This window comes from Vombatus ursinus, unplaced genomic scaffold, assembly GCF_900497805.2.
Source record: "Vombatus ursinus unplaced genomic scaffold, bare-nosed wombat genome assembly UNPS02005286.1, whole genome shotgun sequence".
Classification (NCBI taxonomy): domain Eukaryota; kingdom Metazoa; phylum Chordata; class Mammalia; order Diprotodontia; family Vombatidae; genus Vombatus; species Vombatus ursinus.
This window is the reverse complement of record NW_020945064.1, coordinates 10,565,218-10,583,591: the sequence shown is the minus strand read 5'-3', so window position 1 is coordinate 10,583,591 and position 18,374 is coordinate 10,565,218. Positions and strand designations below refer to the sequence as shown.

The 18,374-nt window shown below is 41.9% G+C and overlaps 2 protein-coding genes across 2 annotated transcripts in view; both read left to right on the top strand.

Annotated features, from left to right (window-relative positions):
- Positions 1-6,164, top strand: part of FOXC2 (forkhead box C2) — a 13,965-nt gene extending 7,801 nt beyond the window's left edge. The window contains exon 2 of the mRNA XM_027847667.1: positions 6,033-6,164. The gene's annotated coding sequence lies outside the window, so the exon portion shown is untranslated. The remainder of the gene's footprint in view (positions 1-6,032) is intronic.
- Positions 6,165-6,195: 31 nt separating this feature from the next.
- FOXL1 (forkhead box L1) lies at positions 6,196-7,603 on the top strand. The gene is made up of 3 exons (XM_027846307.1): positions 6,196-6,696; positions 7,066-7,479; positions 7,547-7,603. The coding sequence occupies exons 1-3, from the start codon at positions 6,196-6,198 to the stop codon at positions 7,601-7,603; spliced, it is 972 nt and encodes a 323-aa protein (XP_027702108.1).
- The last annotated feature ends 10,771 nt before the right edge of the window (positions 7,604-18,374 follow it).

Below are 18,374 nucleotides of genomic sequence, written 5' to 3'. Positions count from 1 at the left end.
AGAGAGAGAGAGAGAGAGAGAGAGAGAGAGAGAGAGAGAGAGAGAGAAGAGAAGATAATGGTGTCTTCCACTTCACGTTGGCTGTATAGGTAGAGCTAAAATGGAGAATATAGGTGGCACTTTTGGTTTTTAAAAATTCCTTAACACCCGAACAAGGACTTCACTTCAAACTCACAGAACACGAGGCAGAAAACCCAAGTTTTTTCTTTCCTTCCTAAAGTTTTATCTCTCAGGATGATATGGATTCCAGTCCTTCATTTGACACATACTGACTGTGTGACCCTGGGCAAGTCACTTAACCCCAACTACCTCTAAGGTTGCATGTTGCAGAGCTGGTGCCAATATGAATTAGAAGAGGAAGTTTCCTCATGCATGAATTTCCTATACCAATGAAATTACTGGATTAGTAAAAACTAACCCAACAAAAGAAATCTTGTCCCCCTCCCCCCAGCTTATTTTAGATGGGAGAAAACTGAATCTCAGACAGGGTATGTGACTAATCCAAGGTCACAGCATTATTCAGTGGGAGAACCAGGATTTTAACCTAGGTGTCCAGTACTTTTCCCACTCCACCACCATTTAGCTTTCTTATTTTTCCTGAGAAAAAGGCCACAGTATAAGGATACTGCCTCTGAATTCATAGGCTGTATTGGCCCTTCAGATCCTGCCTTTCTTCCCAGCTCTTCACAATTCCTCTTATTGTAAATTCACATTGATATACATGAATGTGTGCAGAGCGTATTCTAGATGCTGTGGGAAATACGAAACATAGCTAAGATACAGTCTTTGTTGTCTACTCACTTATAGTATAGTAGGTGGATAAGAAACACAGACAACTATAAACAGCATCACCCCCACTACTCCCTTTTCCCCAACAGGCCAGGCCTAGGCCAAAACTCCAAACGATGTTTGAACATTTTAGGATTCAAATGTTTCAAACATCTGTACACTGGCACAACTGTAGAGGGAAGACCAGGATTATTTTTTAGTTTTCTCCCAAGTAATTGGCAACCTAAAGATACTGCCTCTCTGTTGTCCATTATTTTCCCATACATCTTTCACTATTATTTCTAAGAATGATACAGAATGCATGCAGTCTGGTTCTCAGTAGTTTCATGCTACTGGAGATGACAGTTTATTTTTCACTTAAAAACAAAACACTTTTGTTCCTATAATTACTGAAATTAGGAAAAGGAGATTAACAGGGCTTTGGTAGCTCAAAGTTGTATCGTTTAGCCTTCATAAAGCATTTTTAGTATGTTTTCTAGTATTGTGCAGAGGGGATGTTATTCAGGTATACATTGGATTAGAAGATCTCTGAGGTTACTTTCAACTCTTAGAGCCTAAAAAATTCAACCAAAAATATACAGTCATTGTCCCCTACCCCCATACCCCTCCTAGAAGTGACTGTCATGGAAAGAGCCCTGGGCTGAGAGTCAGATGACTAGGGTTTGAGTTTTGGTTCTGCTACAGACAAGCTAGATCCTAGGTAAATCACTTCTGTTCTCAAGGCCTTTGTAAAAATGAGACAGTGATAATAGATCCCCAAGGGCCTTTCCACCTCTAATAATTTATGAGCTCTCATGTGGGCTGTATGATGCTGCTATGACTATTGGTTATAGTCTTTTAGACTTCAGCAGGGCAACATTTCATTGACCATTCTTAAGCAATCTTTCACCTTGCACAGAATTGCCCTGCCACTGCCCTGACTCTTCTCCTTCCTCTCCCTCCCACCTAGGAGACTAGAGCAGAATTGGAAATTGCCTCAATGATATTGTTTTAAAATTTTGTTTGGAGATGAGGAAGGGGAGAGTATGCCTCCTCTCAGACACTGAAGTCTGAGATCTCTGGGCTCCCAAGGAAGGTGCTCATGGCCATTTTGTACCAGTTTTCCATTGGGATTTGACCCTAGCCAGCAGCAATCACTCTAAAACTGGAGCTTCAGCCTCAATGACCACAGAGCCCAGGGGGCAGGACTCTTTGCTTCCTTGAGACATCAAGAGGCAGGGAAGAGAGGATCTCTACTCCCTCTCCACCACCTTCAACATCCCCCAACCTGCCAGCCAGGAGCAATCAGATATTTTTTTCTGATACCTTTTGAGTCTGAGAGTTCTCACACTGTCTCCTACCCCATCTCTTATTACTCTGTGATACTTCTCTCCCCTTTATATTTCCATCCCCACACTCTAGTTCAGATCTCCAACTAGGTAGAGGGTAGAAGGCTTTACATCCGTGCTCAGGCAGACACAGATGGCCACTCAGACAAAGGAAATAAAAACCAAAGAGGGGGAACTGACTTTTCCCAAGATCACACGGCTAGTAAGTAGTAGAGTCAGAATTCAAACTCAGGGACTCTCCACATCTTTGAGCTACAGATCACAAAAAAGGAGTGACTCCTCTCCCAGAGTGAGAGTGGTGGTCTTCACAGCCACTTAAGGGTAGCCTGGGTTAGAGGCAGTTGCAGCTCCTTCCCACTCTGCTTGGAGCTCCCCTATTTCAATTATTGCAAAACTGTAGGTTGGGCGGGGTAAAGGGAGAGACTTTCTTTGGGCTCAGATATAACGTGGTGCAAGCTTTGAGAGGCAGCTACATCAGCGTTGTTAACTTGAAAGTCTCTGGGAAACCCTCAAAGCAGAGTGTCTTACCAAAGGTTAACTGTTAGGTTTCTTATCTACTTCTCTCTCTTTTCCTCTCTCTTTCACCCAATACCTCCTGTAACTCCTAGTGTGTCTCCGCCTGTATCCGGGACATGACCATATAGGGAAGTATTTATTATTGTAATAATCCCTGCTCAGATTCTCTCCAGGAGCCGCCCAGAGTCAGCTAGCATCGAAGGCAAGAGAAGAGAGGCGGGCGGTTGGTTTCCTTCAGCTTGGCTGAGATGCCTGTAGAAGGGACTTAGCAGAGGCATTGGAGTAATGCTGAAATACCCAGGGAGCAACCTGTACCTTTCCCCTTCTGCACTGGGCGATGTAATATGAGTTTGAAGGGAGATGGAGTGGCTTGGTAAATGCGACAGTCACCTTCTGGAATGGACACGGAATTCGTTGTTGAGGATTAAGATCAGCGGCCACTGCTGCTGGGGCTCCCAGCCATGAAACAGGGCCTCCGTGGCTTTTTGGGCAAGTGATCTTACCTTTCTGAGGCTCAGTTTTCCTAACTATAACACGAGAATAATACTAAACTTGCACTACTTACCTCACAGGGTTGTTGTGAGGAAAACTATACAAATGTGAGTTGTTATTACAGTTATTTTTGTTTTGCCTCTCTTAGCTTCCATCTCCCAATTAAAATTCGTTTTGGTTACAAAAGGATTAAGGGAGAAGGTGGTAGGGTGGGTGATTCCCAGTCGCTCATCTGGCATTCCTCTTTGTGATGCCATAATATCCAATATTATCCAAGCATATACTTTATGTAACTATGTTATTATGTAATTGTACATTACAGAATATCATGGTATAATACTTGATATTATAATACTATTATTTGTCCAAATCTGTGATTTTCATGGGGAGCTCCTAGTGAATGAACTCCTGCCACTGGAGATGTGGCAACTCCTCTACAACTTATAGTATTAGAAAGTTATCAGGGGGTCACTGAGGAGCTAAGTGACTTGTCCAGGGAAGCACAGCTGTCACATATCAAAGGCCAGACTTGAATTCATGATTCCCAGGTGAGCTCTCTATTAAACCATACTGTCTTTTTTTTTGGTGCTTATATAACAATAATGATGGTGGTGCTGGTGGCAACATCTCATAGCTCTATAATACAAGGACCCAGTGAGGTGTCCAGTGTAAGTGTGACCTCCTCTAATTTTTTTAGGTGAAAAAACTGAGGATCATAGAGCTGAAATGATTTGACCTTGAATGCCAATGTCAATTTCATCTGAGATTGGGTGAGATTGGACTCTACCTAGGGCCTGGAACTCCAAGAGCACCTCTACAGGAATAATAGTCAGTCAGCACGACTAAGGAGGGAACTGCTGGATGGTGAAACTGGGTCTGGGACATGCTGAAAAGAACCTCCCACAACAAGTAGATTTTCAAAGCTAAAGAGACCTGGTTTGGACTGGTTTATTTGGACCACAGTCCCTGAGAGTTCTGTGAAGGGGTCCTTCCATTTAAAGTACCCAATAGAGCAGCCACCAAGGTGGCACTTAGCTCAATTTCCTATCAGCTGTTTTTGTCCTGTTCCTACCAGGGCTCCTTGATTCAGAGAGAAGCCCCTACCTATCCCTCACCTCTTGGGCAAAACTACCAAGGCATCCTGGTTTAGTGAAAAGAGTCATTGCCTGGATAGTTATGTTTGATTTGCTCCTGGGTGACCTCAGCAAGGCCTTTCTCTGTGCCTCAGTTTCCCTATTTATGAAATATGGGAGTTGTATTAGAATCTGGCTCCTAGGTGATGCCTAATTTTCTTTCCACCTTTAAAATACACCGACCGGAGTAGCAGACAGTCCCCAATCACCGCCCACCAAACTGCACTCAGCCTCTTCCCTGCCTTGATTCTACTCCTCCCCTTCACCCTGGGGTCCCCTTTCGTTTTACTAAGGCACTAATTAAATTTTCGTATGACGTTTAAACTGACCTGAGTGGCTGGAATATTGGATCATAAAGAGCTAGGTGTTGCTCTTTGCATCTACTACCCCTTTTGCCTCCAGGGAGTAGAGGAGTGCTGGCGAAGGGAAGGGGACCCTGACACCTCTTGAATCGCAGGCATTCGGGACCTTTGATTCAAACCGTGACACCGACAAATTAAAAAATAGATAGGGAACATTTATACCCCCCAAAAAGGGGAAAAAACGCACGCAAGCATCCCAAATGTTTAATGTAATCACCGGCCAGCTGTGTGCACTTGTAAAGTTGTTATAATCCCCCTCCTTGTTATAAACAGGAAAGGACAGAATATAAAGCAACAGGCCTGCATTCACAAATACCAGCTTTCCCCCTGAAGCCTGCCAAATCCCCCTTTTATGGTGCTCTTCGCTTTCAACCTCAGCCTGGCCAGAGACCTCACTTTTGCTCTCCCACTCCTAATAGATGGGCTATCAAACCTCTCCCAGGCTCTCGATTTCTTGATCACCCCGGACCACCTCCACCCTTCCAGATCCCCAGAGCCTAATATTATCTAACTCATCTTCCTCTAAACTGGACACTGAAGCTTTGCCATTTCCTTCAAACCGGCTTCACCCCTAGGCTCCCTCGACCTGGCTGCACCCCGAGTTAGTTATCTGGGATTAAATTTATTTACACTGAGACTCGACAAATGTGAGAAGCCTGGGAGTTCTGCCTCACCCCACATTTCAACACCATCACTCTTGTCAATTCCCGGGCACCTCGAAAGCCAAGCACCATCTCCGCCCCACCTCTCAAAACTCGTGGAGTTTTGCCTTTTCTCCCCTTCCCGCCCTGCCGGGTTCCCTTAAAACATCCTTCTAAAGTCCTTGAAAGCTTTTTATAAGGATTATTCATCTTCCCATAAAATTCGGAGAAAAAGGAGATTCTCTGTCCTTGGAATGGGGGTGGGTGGGTGCCATTAGGGCTCCCTCTCCGCCTGCACTGTTCGTGATCCGCTTCTCTCTTGGTTCTCTCTTGATAAATCTTTTCACCCCCACCTTCTCTCTCTCCGGCCTGCTCGGACCCCGCGCCGAGTCGTAGCAGTTAACATCCTGCTTTGCTGAGTTGTGTGTGCTTACAGCGTCAAGGGGTGGACGTGATATTTCAAACATCAGATCAGTGCGTTTATATATTGGGTGCCCGGAAATTTTTCCAAATAAACACAGCTTGATTCAACTTGGGTGGGCAGACTTATCAACAGACTAATTCTATAAACAAATGAAGAAATAGCCCAGAAAACGATTGGCTGGTATCAAAAAGACACGTGGAGAGAAGCTTGGAGTTTTTCAGCAATGAAATTTTAATTAATGTGGGTGGGCTGAGAACACAACGATTGTTTATCATAGACAATTTATTTTCCAGTGCTAAGTCAACATATAATAGCAAACTTACAACAATTATTTAACATTTTTAAAGGCATGAAGAAGGGACACAGCGAGAGCTGGCTGGGGAAAGAGGCAGAGCTGGAGCGAGCTAGAGCTGCAGGCTCGGGGCTGGCTCTCCCAGGCTTGGGGAACCTCTCGCTGACTCGCCCTAGCCTTCTCCCTGCGGGACAGCCTGAAACTCTCTTAGCCTCGCCATGACCCACCTCTACAACCACCACCTACCTCCTCTGGTCAGCCCCTCGGTGTTGTACGTGTACGGCCCCGAGCGGCCCGGGATGCCCCTGGGCTTCTCTCCTCCCGCTACTCTGGTTGGAGCCGATCGGGCCGAGCCCCCCCAGAAGCCTCCCTACAGCTACATCGCCCTTATCGCCATGGCCATCAAAGACGCCCCAGATCAGAGGGTCACGCTCAACGGCATCTACCAGTTCATCATGGACCGTTTTCCGTTCTATCACGACAACAAACAGGGCTGGCAGAACAGCATCCGGCACAACTTGTCGCTCAATGACTGTTTCGTCAAGGTGCCCCGGGAGAAGGGCCGCCCTGGCAAAGGCAGTTACTGGACCCTGGACCCCCGCTGCCTGGACATGTTTGAGCACGGCAACTATAGACGGCGGAAGAGGAAGCCCAAGCCAGGCCCTGGGGTCCAGGAGGCCAAGAAAGGCAAAGGGGAGGCGGAGGAGGCCGGAGCCCAGGTGGGCCGCAGAGGCAGGCTGGAGGAAAGGGAAGACAGCCCTGCAGCAACTGGGAGAGGAGGGGAAAGAGAAGGAGGAGGGGGAGGAAGGAGTGGAGGAGGAAGGACTGAAGGAGGAGATAGAGGAGGGGGAGAAAGGAGTGAAGAAAGAGGAGAATGTGGAAAAAGTGAAGCAGGAGGAGGGAGAGAAGGAGGGAGAGAAGGAGGGAGAGGAGGTGAAGAGAGAAGAGAAGGAAGTAGTGAGGGCTATGTGACCAGCCCAAAAGGAGCTTCCCAAGGGCATGCTGCGTCGGCCCCCACTCACCCCTCGACCAGATGCTCTGCCCCCCTCTGCTGGCCCAGCCCTGGTCTCCTTTCCGTGGTCCCCGAGGACGCCCAGGACAGTATCCAACGAGATGTTGCTATCTCAGGCCAGTCAAGCGGGCAGCCAGTTGAGAGCACAGCTACCTTGGGCCCTCCTCCGCCCCCTGGCCCGCGAGACACGGACCCGGAGGACGCTTCCCCTCCAAAAAATGCCGACAAGCCCAAGAGCTTCAGCATAGACAGTATCCTGGCCCGGACACACAGCCAGAAGCCAGCCAGAGGGGGAGAGCTGGCAGGGGCAGCCAAACATGCCGGGGAGTCGCTACCCGGGGGATGCTTCAGCTCTGCCCTCTTTGCTAGCTCTCCCGGTCTCTGCCCGACTTTCAGTGGCTCCCTGATGCTCGATTCTCAAGTTCAAGGGCGACTTTACCAGCTGGGGATCCCTCTTCTGTCATATTTCCCGCTCCAACTTTCTGACGCTGTATTTAATTTCCAGTATTAAGAACAGAGGCGGATTTTTTTTTTTTTCTCCTTCTGTCTCCTCAAAGCCTGGAACCTGTCCCTTGCAAGGGACACCAGCGACTGACCACGACCGAAGCGGGTGAAAAGCATATTATTTTAACTTTGCTTGTTTATTTGTTTGAAAGACATTTGCCAACCTGTCCGTTCAGGGAAGTTTCAGCGACTCCCACGTGGAGATGTAACAGCTCAAGAAATTCTCCCATTCTGGGCTGGCTGGCTTATCTGTTGTAATTCGAATCCCTGTTCTCTGCACCCTTCCTCCCTTTACTGTTAAGATTTTGAATGTTTTTAAACCCAATTCCAAGAGGCTTATGTTTGCTGTTCTCCCCTCCGCCCCCACCCCATCCCTCTGAAAGTTTTATTATAGGCTACCAAGAGACAGCACGCACACCCAAGACCATATAAGTCTATCTCAAAGCTACGGTTTAGGTCTCCAATAATCCCACTCCCTGGCCTCCCCTCCCCCCTACTCCCACCCCTTGCCCTCGCTTCCTGACCACTTAGGTATGAAACAGACTATAAAACAGAATGCAGTTGTAGTACAATATGGATCAGAGAGCTAAGACAACTTCAAGTTCAACTGTAGGTTCCCACTGGCCTAGGGGATTTAGGGCTGTTTATAGAACAGGTCAGCTGAGCTGACTTCTTGAGCCGCTTGGGTGGCGAGTGTATCAGGCTAAAGGTGCCACTCACTGAAACAGGTCCCAGAGAATACTCTGCTTGCTTGGAGTCGATTTACGAGAGATGTAAAGGTGGAAGTTGTCGTGTTACCATTTGGACAACAACCAAGATCAGTCACAACTTTTATAGGGCTGTTTCCTTTCTTTCCAGATATATGGTTCAAGGAACATGTTTTATTTCTGCTATAAATAGTGGACTTTTTTTGTATAATTGTAACTGACCTTTGAAAACTTCTATATTAGCAACCTTCACTATGAATGTGCACTCTAGCCAATAAAATATTTTGTCCATTTATGCAAATACATTGTTGAATACCCATTTTGTTCTTTCTGCAACTAGACGTAGTCATTTAATGCACTGTTATTTTTGTTTAGCTTTTAAAGAAACAAGACATTTCAAGGGATTCCTGAAGAAGGGGAGAGGAGAGAAGGTGTCTCATATTATGCCAGATTCACATTTTTTTTGAAGATCTAGGACTTTTTAATATTGTTTCTGAATCTGGTAATAAAAAAGACTTATATTTTTGTTAAACAAATTGACATATATACAGAGAGTTAAAGAGAGACAGAGATGGAGAAACACAGAGAGCAATACTGAGGAATATGTGTGTGTGTGAGAGAGAGAGAGAGCACTTTGTTATGTTGCAACAGCTTTGGGAATTTGTTCTCTGCAAACTTTGCATTTCTCTTATTCCAAAGGGGAAACCTCACAAAGTTCTTTGAAAAGATTGTTTCCTATCTTTTGTCCCACAATCCCCCACTCCATGCCCTGCCTCCAGCCTTTAGTTAACTACCTTTATAATAATAATAGCTGAACATTTATACGATGCTTTATGGTTTGCAAGTGCTTTAACAAGCATTGTTTCATTATATCCAGAGAGGCAGATAATGTAAGTATTATTATTACAGATGAAGGAACTGAGGCTCAGAGAGATGAAATGATGTCTCAGGGGAGACACAGCTGTGGCAAAGCAGGGAGAGGAACCCAAGACTTCTGACTCAAAGCCCAGCGATTCCTTTTCCTTCTACCATTGGTAGCTAAATAAATACTTTGACCAAGTGATTGGAGGTCTTATTGAGGAAAGACCCCTGTTTGCAACAAAGATCTGATTCAGAAATTCAAGTTTCCCAGGGCTCTGCATGGCCCAGGCTGCCTTTGAAATGTCTCAACTTCTTATATTGGATATATTTGGGTTTCACTGGAGTTCAGAGCTTGACTTCCTAAACCTTCAAATAACTTTTATCTGATGTGGGAAAGTACAGAAAGTCATTGAATTTTTGGAGGTAGGAATGACTTTCAGGAAGTTTGAAAGGGATTTCTAAAATAACTTCTTAAATGGCTACTAGGACATTATTAAAATAAATACAAAAATTAAATGAAGTAGACATCTGATTCTGGCTATATTGAAAAGGACTTTTTCAGGGAAATATCTTTATTGAATAATTAAAAGGTCTGAGAAGATGATCTTCCATGTATAAATCAATGGGACATAGTTAAGCAGGACCTGAAGACTCAGTTCCAATGGTTGTTCATGAAATCTGCCTCAGATTTTGACAATAGTTAAAAAAAAGTTGAGTTTGATGATTTTCAGGGGCATTTTTGCTTTTGAAATCCTACAGAAATCTTCATTTATCAATCAATCAATGTTTATTAAACACCTACTATATGGCAAGCACTGTGCTAAGTGCTGGATGCAGCTTGATTCTCACTGTGATTATCTACAACATCCTGGAATATGCTTTTGTCATCCATTTTTCTACTTCCAAATGAGTAGCGTCTGGTGAATAAAATTGTTTTTCCATTAACCTTTATCTGTTTGGTTCAATGTGATTACTGTGTGAAATAAACAAACAGTGTAATAGGAATGAGGTTTCAGTTACAGCTGTGATTCCTGATGCCATCCATCTTAGGAGATTTCCAGTCATCAGAAAGACTGAATTTTCAATTAAGTACAGAAGAAGGAAGGAGCCCAACTCAGAACTCTGAGCAGTTACCTAAATTGTGAAAAATGCATGCAGTTATTCTACTCAGCAGGTACAGTGCATGTTTTATTTTAAATATGTTGGAAGTATTGTTAATTCTTACATTTTCGTGTTTGATTTCCCCTCATATAGTATTAGAGGGAGAGAATGATGTCTTGGTAAAGCATTGAACTGGGAGGGAGGAGGACCTGGCTTAAATCTTAACCTCACAAACTTATTACTTGTGATCCTGTGCAGGTCATCTGCAGCAGGGGAGACATTTTACTCTGTGGCTTCTAAGGCCCCTTCCAGTTCTAAATCTGTAAGTCCCATGTTTTAGTAATTTATGGCACAAGTTTTTTAGTTGGGGTCATGGAGCACTTAAAAGAATGTGATACTTAGAATTACAATATAGTTTCAATTATAATACAAGGAGTTTCCTACCTAAATTATATTTATGCCAGAAAAGATAGGTATGCATATATAGAAGACTGGACTCGGGGGTCAGGAAGAGAAATATAGACTCATTGATTTACAGTTGGAAAGATCTTAGAGATGTCATCTAGTCTAAACATTCATTTTACAGATAAGGAAACTGAGACCCACAACCTTTAAATGTCTTATTGGAGGCTGTAAGTAACAGAGCTGAGATATGAGCATTTTTCCATTGCCAGTGAGGGAGATCTGGGTACTTGTCCAATTTCCAACACACCAGGATTCTATAGAAGGGCTCTGGGTTTGGAGTCAAAGATCCTGGGTTCAAATCCTGGCTCTGGCACTTCTTAGCTCTGTACCCTTGGGTCACTTTACCTCTCTAGGCTCAGTTTCCTCATGTATAAAATTAAGGGATTGGACTAGATTATCTCTGAAGTCTCTTTTGGCTCTAAGTCTATGATTCTATGATCCCCATACTATGAGTGACTATTGGCAAGTCACTTAACCTTTCATTGTCCCAAGAAACTCTCTAAGAGTTGCTGATCTTCATTGGTGAAGGGAATTTTCACATTGGAAGTTCTTTATATTGATGAAATCATAGATCTAAGTATCAGTGTGGGGCTGTGAAATTTGTATTAGTTTTGGAGTCTTGGAAACCTGGGTTCAGACTCCAGCTCTTCCCCTTGGGAAAGTTACAGAAACTCTCTGGGGTTTTTTCATTTCTCAAATAAGGTGTGTATGAGGAATTGGAACTAGATTAGAAGGTACTAAAGTACCTCCTAACTCTAAAATCCTATGCATATCTATGTCTACATATGAAAAGGAAAATTCTATGATCTTATTCCCACTTAGAACATTCAGCTTTGAAGCAGTGTCTATTTTGGACACATATTTTTCAAATAATTTAGGGGTGTCCTAAGATATTGAAGAAAGATTTTCATTTTAATTCACTGGTTATCTCTGACAGTTCGTAAACTTCAGCACAATATTCATTCAATGGTTCTTGTTCTCTCTGTGTGTATATAATTGAGAATATATTATAAATATTAGTAAAATATAAAATTATATATAATTTAAACATTTAACTCTATATTATATGCTTATATACTAAAATTTTGCATTTTTATCCCTTAACTTTTTATTCTTACATCTTATTTTTGTCATATATTTATTTCTGAATATATTCCTGTCCTCACTAAGCTATCCACCTTCTGTATTAATTCATACCTATCTTCCCATGTTACTAGTAATTCTTCACATTTGTCCTTTTTATAGCACAGTAGTATTCCATTACATTCATGTATCACAAGTTGTTTAGCTATTTTCTAATCAATGTTTTTAGTTCTTTGCTACTACACAAAATATTGCTGTGAATATTTTGGTAGACATGGAAATTTTCTTTCTAGGAAACTGAGGCCCAGAGTGGTTATGTGACTTGCAGTAAGTCATATAGTTGGTGTCAGAAGTGGAATTTGAACCCAGGTTCACTGATTCCAAATCCAATGTGCTTTCCATTGAATCACACTGCCATCTTTGATCCCTTTGGGAGTATGAGTCTAGTATAAGGATCTCTGTGTCAAAAAGTATGGTTATTTTAGTCCTTATTCTCAATAGTTTCCCAGAACATATCACTTTATGACTACCCCAATAGTACATTAGTGTGCCTATCTTTCCACAGACCTGCCCCTCCCCCAACTTTGATTAATCCCATATTTTGTGATCTTTGCCAATTTTCTGGTTGCTCGAAGAAACCTCAAAGTTATTTTGATTTGCATTTCTCTTATTTGTGATTTGAAACATTCTTTCATATGGTTATAGTTGCTAATAACTTAACAATTCTTCTTTTGCAGAATATTTGTTTTAATATCTTTGAATCCACTGGGGGAATGGTTCTTGCTTTTATATATTCGTGTTAATTCCCTCTTTATCTTGGAATGCATTTAATTTTTAAAAAATCCCAGCCCTTTCATTGGTGAGTCAAATGCAGACAAGTGAAAAAAAAAATCTCAGCTTTCCTCTTTTAAACCAGCTGATGGTGTGCTATTAAATCCTTTTCTTTCTTCAAAATAAGGATAACATCTCCAAGAGCCTGTAAATTCCTACCTGATTTGAACTCACTCATGTTTATATGAATATGTATGAAAATAGCAGGTGTGGGATATGATCTATGTCTCATATATAGATACACATATAAATGTATGTATACATATGTTAGTGTCACATGTAGATATGTGGAAATCTGCCCATTTGCAGATAGTCAAGCCTGAAGGGCCCTGTGCAAGGCTGAGTCATTCTAAATCAACCCAAGCAACAACACTGCTTTGAAAAAGTTTGTTTCACTGTCCTACACAGCTCAAGTCAGGGGTAATCTGGTGTGACTACAAACAAAACAGCAAACTTGCTACATGGTATTTGGGATACAGACAGACTTTGGAAATTTTACCTCTCCCTGACTCTGGAAGACATACATAGTTAGAGGGATTCATTCTCATTAGGCCTGAAGCTTGCTTTTCTGATGCTCATAGATTTGAGTGGGCCTGTCTGGCCATCCTAAGACAAGCAAGACTACCTATAAATTCACAGATTCACACATATCATAGGAACACAGGACTGCTAGAGCAGGAGGGGACTTTGGGGGCTTCTAAAAAGTCAAATGAGAGTTGATTGCACGCATATGACAAATGAAAAAAAAAGATGCATGCTCAAATACATATGTTTATACATACGTATGGATATGGATTATACCCATGATTTCGTTGTTACAGAGAGCCACTGCTTAAATATTATGCTGAGGTTTTATGTTATCTGAAGGTTTTAAATCAATTAGATCAGAGGGGTCAGACACTGGTTCTGCCATGGCATGCTGCCAACAACATTGCTGAATGCAGTCTTTATCAAATCAAAATATAATTACCAATATTTAACAAAATAAATAACAATACAATGGAACATTAGGTAATGTTGCTATGTAGTTTTTAAGTCAATATGCAACATTTGGGGATCTTTATGTATGGTTTTGTGACCCCATTTCTATATGATTTTGACCCTACCAACTTAGGTGATTCCAAATGCAGTAGTCTTTTCAATACTGCCTTTCATCCCTTTTAAATTTTGTGCTTTCCTCTGCTGCTACTCACCCAGGTAGAAGTTCTAATATTGTCAGTAAATGGGTGGGTCTGTAGCCTCTCAGCTCCAGAAATCTCTAGGCATAGAATGGGAAACTGGAGAAGGAATGATCCAATATGGCCCATGAAGTGTATGGTTATTTTTGCTTTCCAATTAGTGTCGTAGTCTACCTCCCCCACCCTTTGCCCAGGTGACTTCAAGCATGGATCTATATGCATGTATGTATAGCATGTTTTTTTTTTTCAACTAAAATCGAGAATTAGTTCACAGCAACAGGCAAATTCTGACATTAGGCAAAATGACGGCTAGAGTGACTGAAATAAAAGAGAAAATTTTCATGCTAGATAGTTGAATAATATTAACACCTGCTAAGAGGTTAATCTTTATATTAACTGGACAAAGACAGACATGTTGATGTCCTTGATATGCACATTCATGATTTCCACATGTATATTTCCAATGCACATATGCATTGATGAGAATCATAGAATTATAAGTGCTGGAAGGAAATAAAGAAAGTAGAGAAATCTCTTTCAATCTCTGTTTCTCCCCAATAGATGGGGTGGACAATTATGTAGTCATTTGGTTGGGATCCATCTTGACTATAAACCATTAAAAAGATAAGCTGCAATCTTACGACCTTTTTGAAATTCTGTTGCATTACATAACAGAGGCTTTGTCTATGCTCCTTTCTCCAAGCATTCACAGTCACCTCCCTCCTCCCTCTCTTTCCTCTCCTCCTCTAGCCCTTAAGTACAGTATGGAGATCCCTTGTAGACTCTTTGTTCATATCTTGGAAGAAAGAGGGAAGATCCATGCACTTACCAGGCATGGGTTTAGCTCACCTAAGTCATCCCTGGTGAAACAAAATCCCTGCCCTTGTAGTTGCTAAATGACCAATGAGAAGTGATGACTGTTCTGCTGAAGGGGTCCCAGGGAGAGAATCATCGGACTGGATCCTAGAAAGGGATCTCATCAGTTTGTTGAGCCCTCAAGCCACAATTATTTGCATAAGACAGTGTTTAGAAAGTGCTTCAAGCTGTAATTATTATAATTGATTTGTATAAACTGAAATTAATAAGCCAGTAATAGGGACATTTTCAAGCAGAAGCCTATAAGAATTAATGAGTCCTGAAGGAAAACCTTTCCTCTGCATGAAGACAATACATAAGTGCTATCTTCTTCAATTCAAAAGGGGCCCACTCTATGCTCACATCCTGAGTAATACTAACATAATATCTTCACTAGACCTGATTATTAAATTTTACAAAATCTGTGATCAATCCTATTTTAAGATGTTATTGATTTTCCCCATAGCATGCAACCCAAAATATTAGATAATTTCCAACTTCCTTTTTTTTTCTAGGCAAAAGTTAAGTGACTTGCCCAGGGTTATACAGCTAATAAGTGTCAAGTGTCTGAAGCCAGATTTAAACTCAGGTCCTCCTGATTCCAGGGCCAGCATTCTATCCACTGCGACACCTAACTGCCCCCCAATTTCCTTAAGGAATCACATTTTTCCTCCTCTGTAAAATGGGGTTAATAAGCCCTTCTCTGCCTACCTCACAGCAGAGGTGGGGGAGGGGAGGAGTAAGGAGTGTTGTTCCTAATTTGGAAAGGTACTTATAAATGTAAAGTATTATTCCTGTTGTTACATAGCCCTAACAAGCTGTATTCATCATACTTACTCTCTATTTCTGTCCGTATATCTATATAACAAGTAGTTTGACACCCTCCCCCCTTCCCCACATACAAAAAGAAAGAAACCAGTTGGATTCAGTCAAATAGTTGGTCAATCAGTTTTCATGTAGGTATCAGATAGACTTGTTCCATTTGTCCTTAGAGTGCACAGTTAAGAATAATGATTGGAAGTCACAGACTTATGGACTGCTTTATGTAGGGATAAACTTTCCTAGCACATATAGCTGTCCAAAAGTGGACAGGGAGATAGAGATGTCCCTTTCACTAGAGGTCAAGAAAAGACTGAATGATCTTCAGTCTGGGATGTTGAAGAGAGAATTCTTTTATTGGCACACAGTGAACTAGAGAGTCAATGGGTTCTTTTCTGACTCTGATGGGCTGTTATTTTGTAATTTTTTTGATACCTCATAGTAAGGGAGGCAGCGTGGTACAGTGGAAAGAATATTGCCTCTCTAGAATTAGAGGATCTGGGTTAAAATCTTGCTTCAGCTAAGTATTACCTATCTGACCATGGGCAAAACCCTCCTCCCTTCTCTCATCAAATGGGTTTGAACTAAATGACCTCTTAGGTCCTCTTTAGATCTAGAGTTACAATTCTATAACCAATTGCTTTAGTTCAATCAAGTCATATCTTCAAGTAGTGGGAGGGGAAAGGAACATTATCAATTAAATGCCTCTTATATGCCAGGCACTGTGCTAAGCATTTTACAAATATTTCATTTGATCCCCTCACAATGGCTCTGGGAAATAGGTGCTATTATTATCCCCATTTTACTGTGGGGAAAACTGAGGCAGACAGGTTAAGTGACTTACTTGTCTAGGGTCACGCAGGTAGTGTTTGAGGCTGAATTTGAATTCTGTTCTTCAAAAATAGTGAGCCAGCGTTTGATCCCTGGTACCACATAGATGCCTAGGTATTGTAGTGAAGTGAAAGAATCCTGAACTTGGAGTTGGAAAACCTAGATTAGAATCTTGGGTTTGCCCCTTAACTAGCATTTTAACTATAAAGGTCATTTATCCTTTCTGGGTCTCAGTTTCCCTCTCTGTAAAATGAGGGGGTTGAATTAAATGATCTTAATGCTTCCTACAAACTGTAACATTCTGTAAAGTCTGTCTGTATGTGTCACCTAACTCTCTGAGACCCCATTAATACACATTTCCTACAGTTGATCCAGATGTACGGGGACAGTATTTAAACTCTTCTTTGGGATCTGTAATGAAACTCATGACTCAGAGTCTTGGGTTTGAGTTTCGGCTCTGCTACTTAGTATCTGAGAAAGCCTGGCCTTTTGTCCTCTGGGAGCCTCAGTTTCTTCTTCTAAAACAATGAAAGTGAACTAGATGACCCTGAAGGCATTCTAGGTCTAAATCTTGGAGAGAAATTAAGAGCTAACATCATTGTTCAGCATTTTCAGTCAGCAGCTCTGATTGAAAGACTGGAGGGTGGAGCACTGAAGTCCTTCCAAAGCCTTCCTATAGAGAGGGCTTACGACATTCCTGGTAACTCCATGTTCCATTAGCTGCTCTATTTGGCTTTGACTCTGTAGAACAGTATCTGGTACCCTCTAGCCCAGCCCCTTCCCCTCACCCCGGATTGTAAGCTCCTCAAGGAGGCAAGCACTGTCACTTATTTGAATCCCCTTAGTACAGTGTCTGGCACATAGTAGGCACTTAATAAGTGTTTATTGAATTGAATGAATAGTTCAACAATATTGCGTCACTCAGCTCCCGTTGGGTTGAGGTTTATTGCTACACATTCTCTATATAAAAAGTAATATATTCCCACTCATGGTTTCCAGCTTTATGGGTCTCAGGATGATATATTAAGTCTTAATATACCAAGCGAAAACAAATCAAGACTCTCCCAACATGGCAGTTAATCTCCAGAAAATGGCTGGAGATGATTGGTTTGGCAGGCTGAAGAGCACAATTCATATTAAGCTCAGCTGACATTTTATTCAGCCAGGAAGAGGAACATAGGGTCAAGCCTTTGGTTGCCCTAAACCCAGAGACATCGATTTTTGTTTATTTGTTTGTTTTAAAGTAATTGTGGAATCTGATGAAGAGGACAAGGAAATGAATGAAATCTGAGTTTCTTCTTCCCCAGCACTTGGGCACTGGTCAAGTCACGTGAGTGCAGCACCACCTGATGGTACAGAGAAAGACAGTTTTTTGAAGCTAGGCTTCAGGACCAGCTTTATACAGTATAAAGCACATTTATTTAAAATTGTATTGCTAAATATAGCATGATCTTGGTCAGTTAGAACTTGGTTACATTTTTAGAAAGCACATTATGAATCAGGAATGTTCAGAGAAATAAATAAACTTTCCCACATTTCTGAACATCGAGTCGACTTTGAGACTTATATGTTGCATGCATGTTTTTGGGGGTAAGCCGAAAGGAATCATGAATAATGCATCTCACCTAACACAAATGGATCTGTCTGATAGGGTAGTAACTAATAGCACCAGTGATGATAGCAGCTTATATTTACAGAGTGCTTTAAGCTTTACAAAGTGTGATTATTCTCATGTATAGATGAGGGAATCAAGGATCGGCATGGTGAAGTGACTTGCTCAGAGCTTCTTAGCTGGTGAGTATTAGTCGAACCCAATTCTGTAGTTTATGAGGCAGCTGGGTGACACGGTGGATGTAGTGATGGAGTTGTGAAAACCTGAATTCAAATTGTGATCCTGGAAAAGTTGTTTAACTTCTGTCTGCCTCAGTTTCCTCAATTGTAAAATGGGGATAATAATCACCTTTACCTCACAGAGTTGAGACTATCAAATGAGATAATATATGTAAAGTTCTTTGCAAACCTTAAATCTCCATATAAATATGACCCTCCTCCTCCTCCCCTTTTCCCTTCACCTTCCCTTTTCCCCTTTTCCCTTACCTTTCCTCTTCTTCTTCTTCTTCTTCTTCTTCTTCTTCTTCTTCTTCTTCTTC

Excerpts from the sequence above, each read along its gene's own strand:
- FOXL1 (XM_027846307.1), top strand. The coding sequence starts at position 6,196 with ATGACCCACCTCTACAACCACCACCTACCTCCTCTGGTCAGCCCCTCG. Across the intron at positions 6,697-7,065 it reads CGGAGGAGGCCGGAGCCCAG|GACGCCCAGGACAGTATCCA; the intron begins GTGGGCCGCAGA and ends GTGGTCCCCGAG. Across the intron at positions 7,480-7,546 it reads CGCTCCAACTTTCTGACGCT|CCTGGAACCTGTCCCTTGCA; the intron begins GTATTTAATTTC and ends GTCTCCTCAAAG.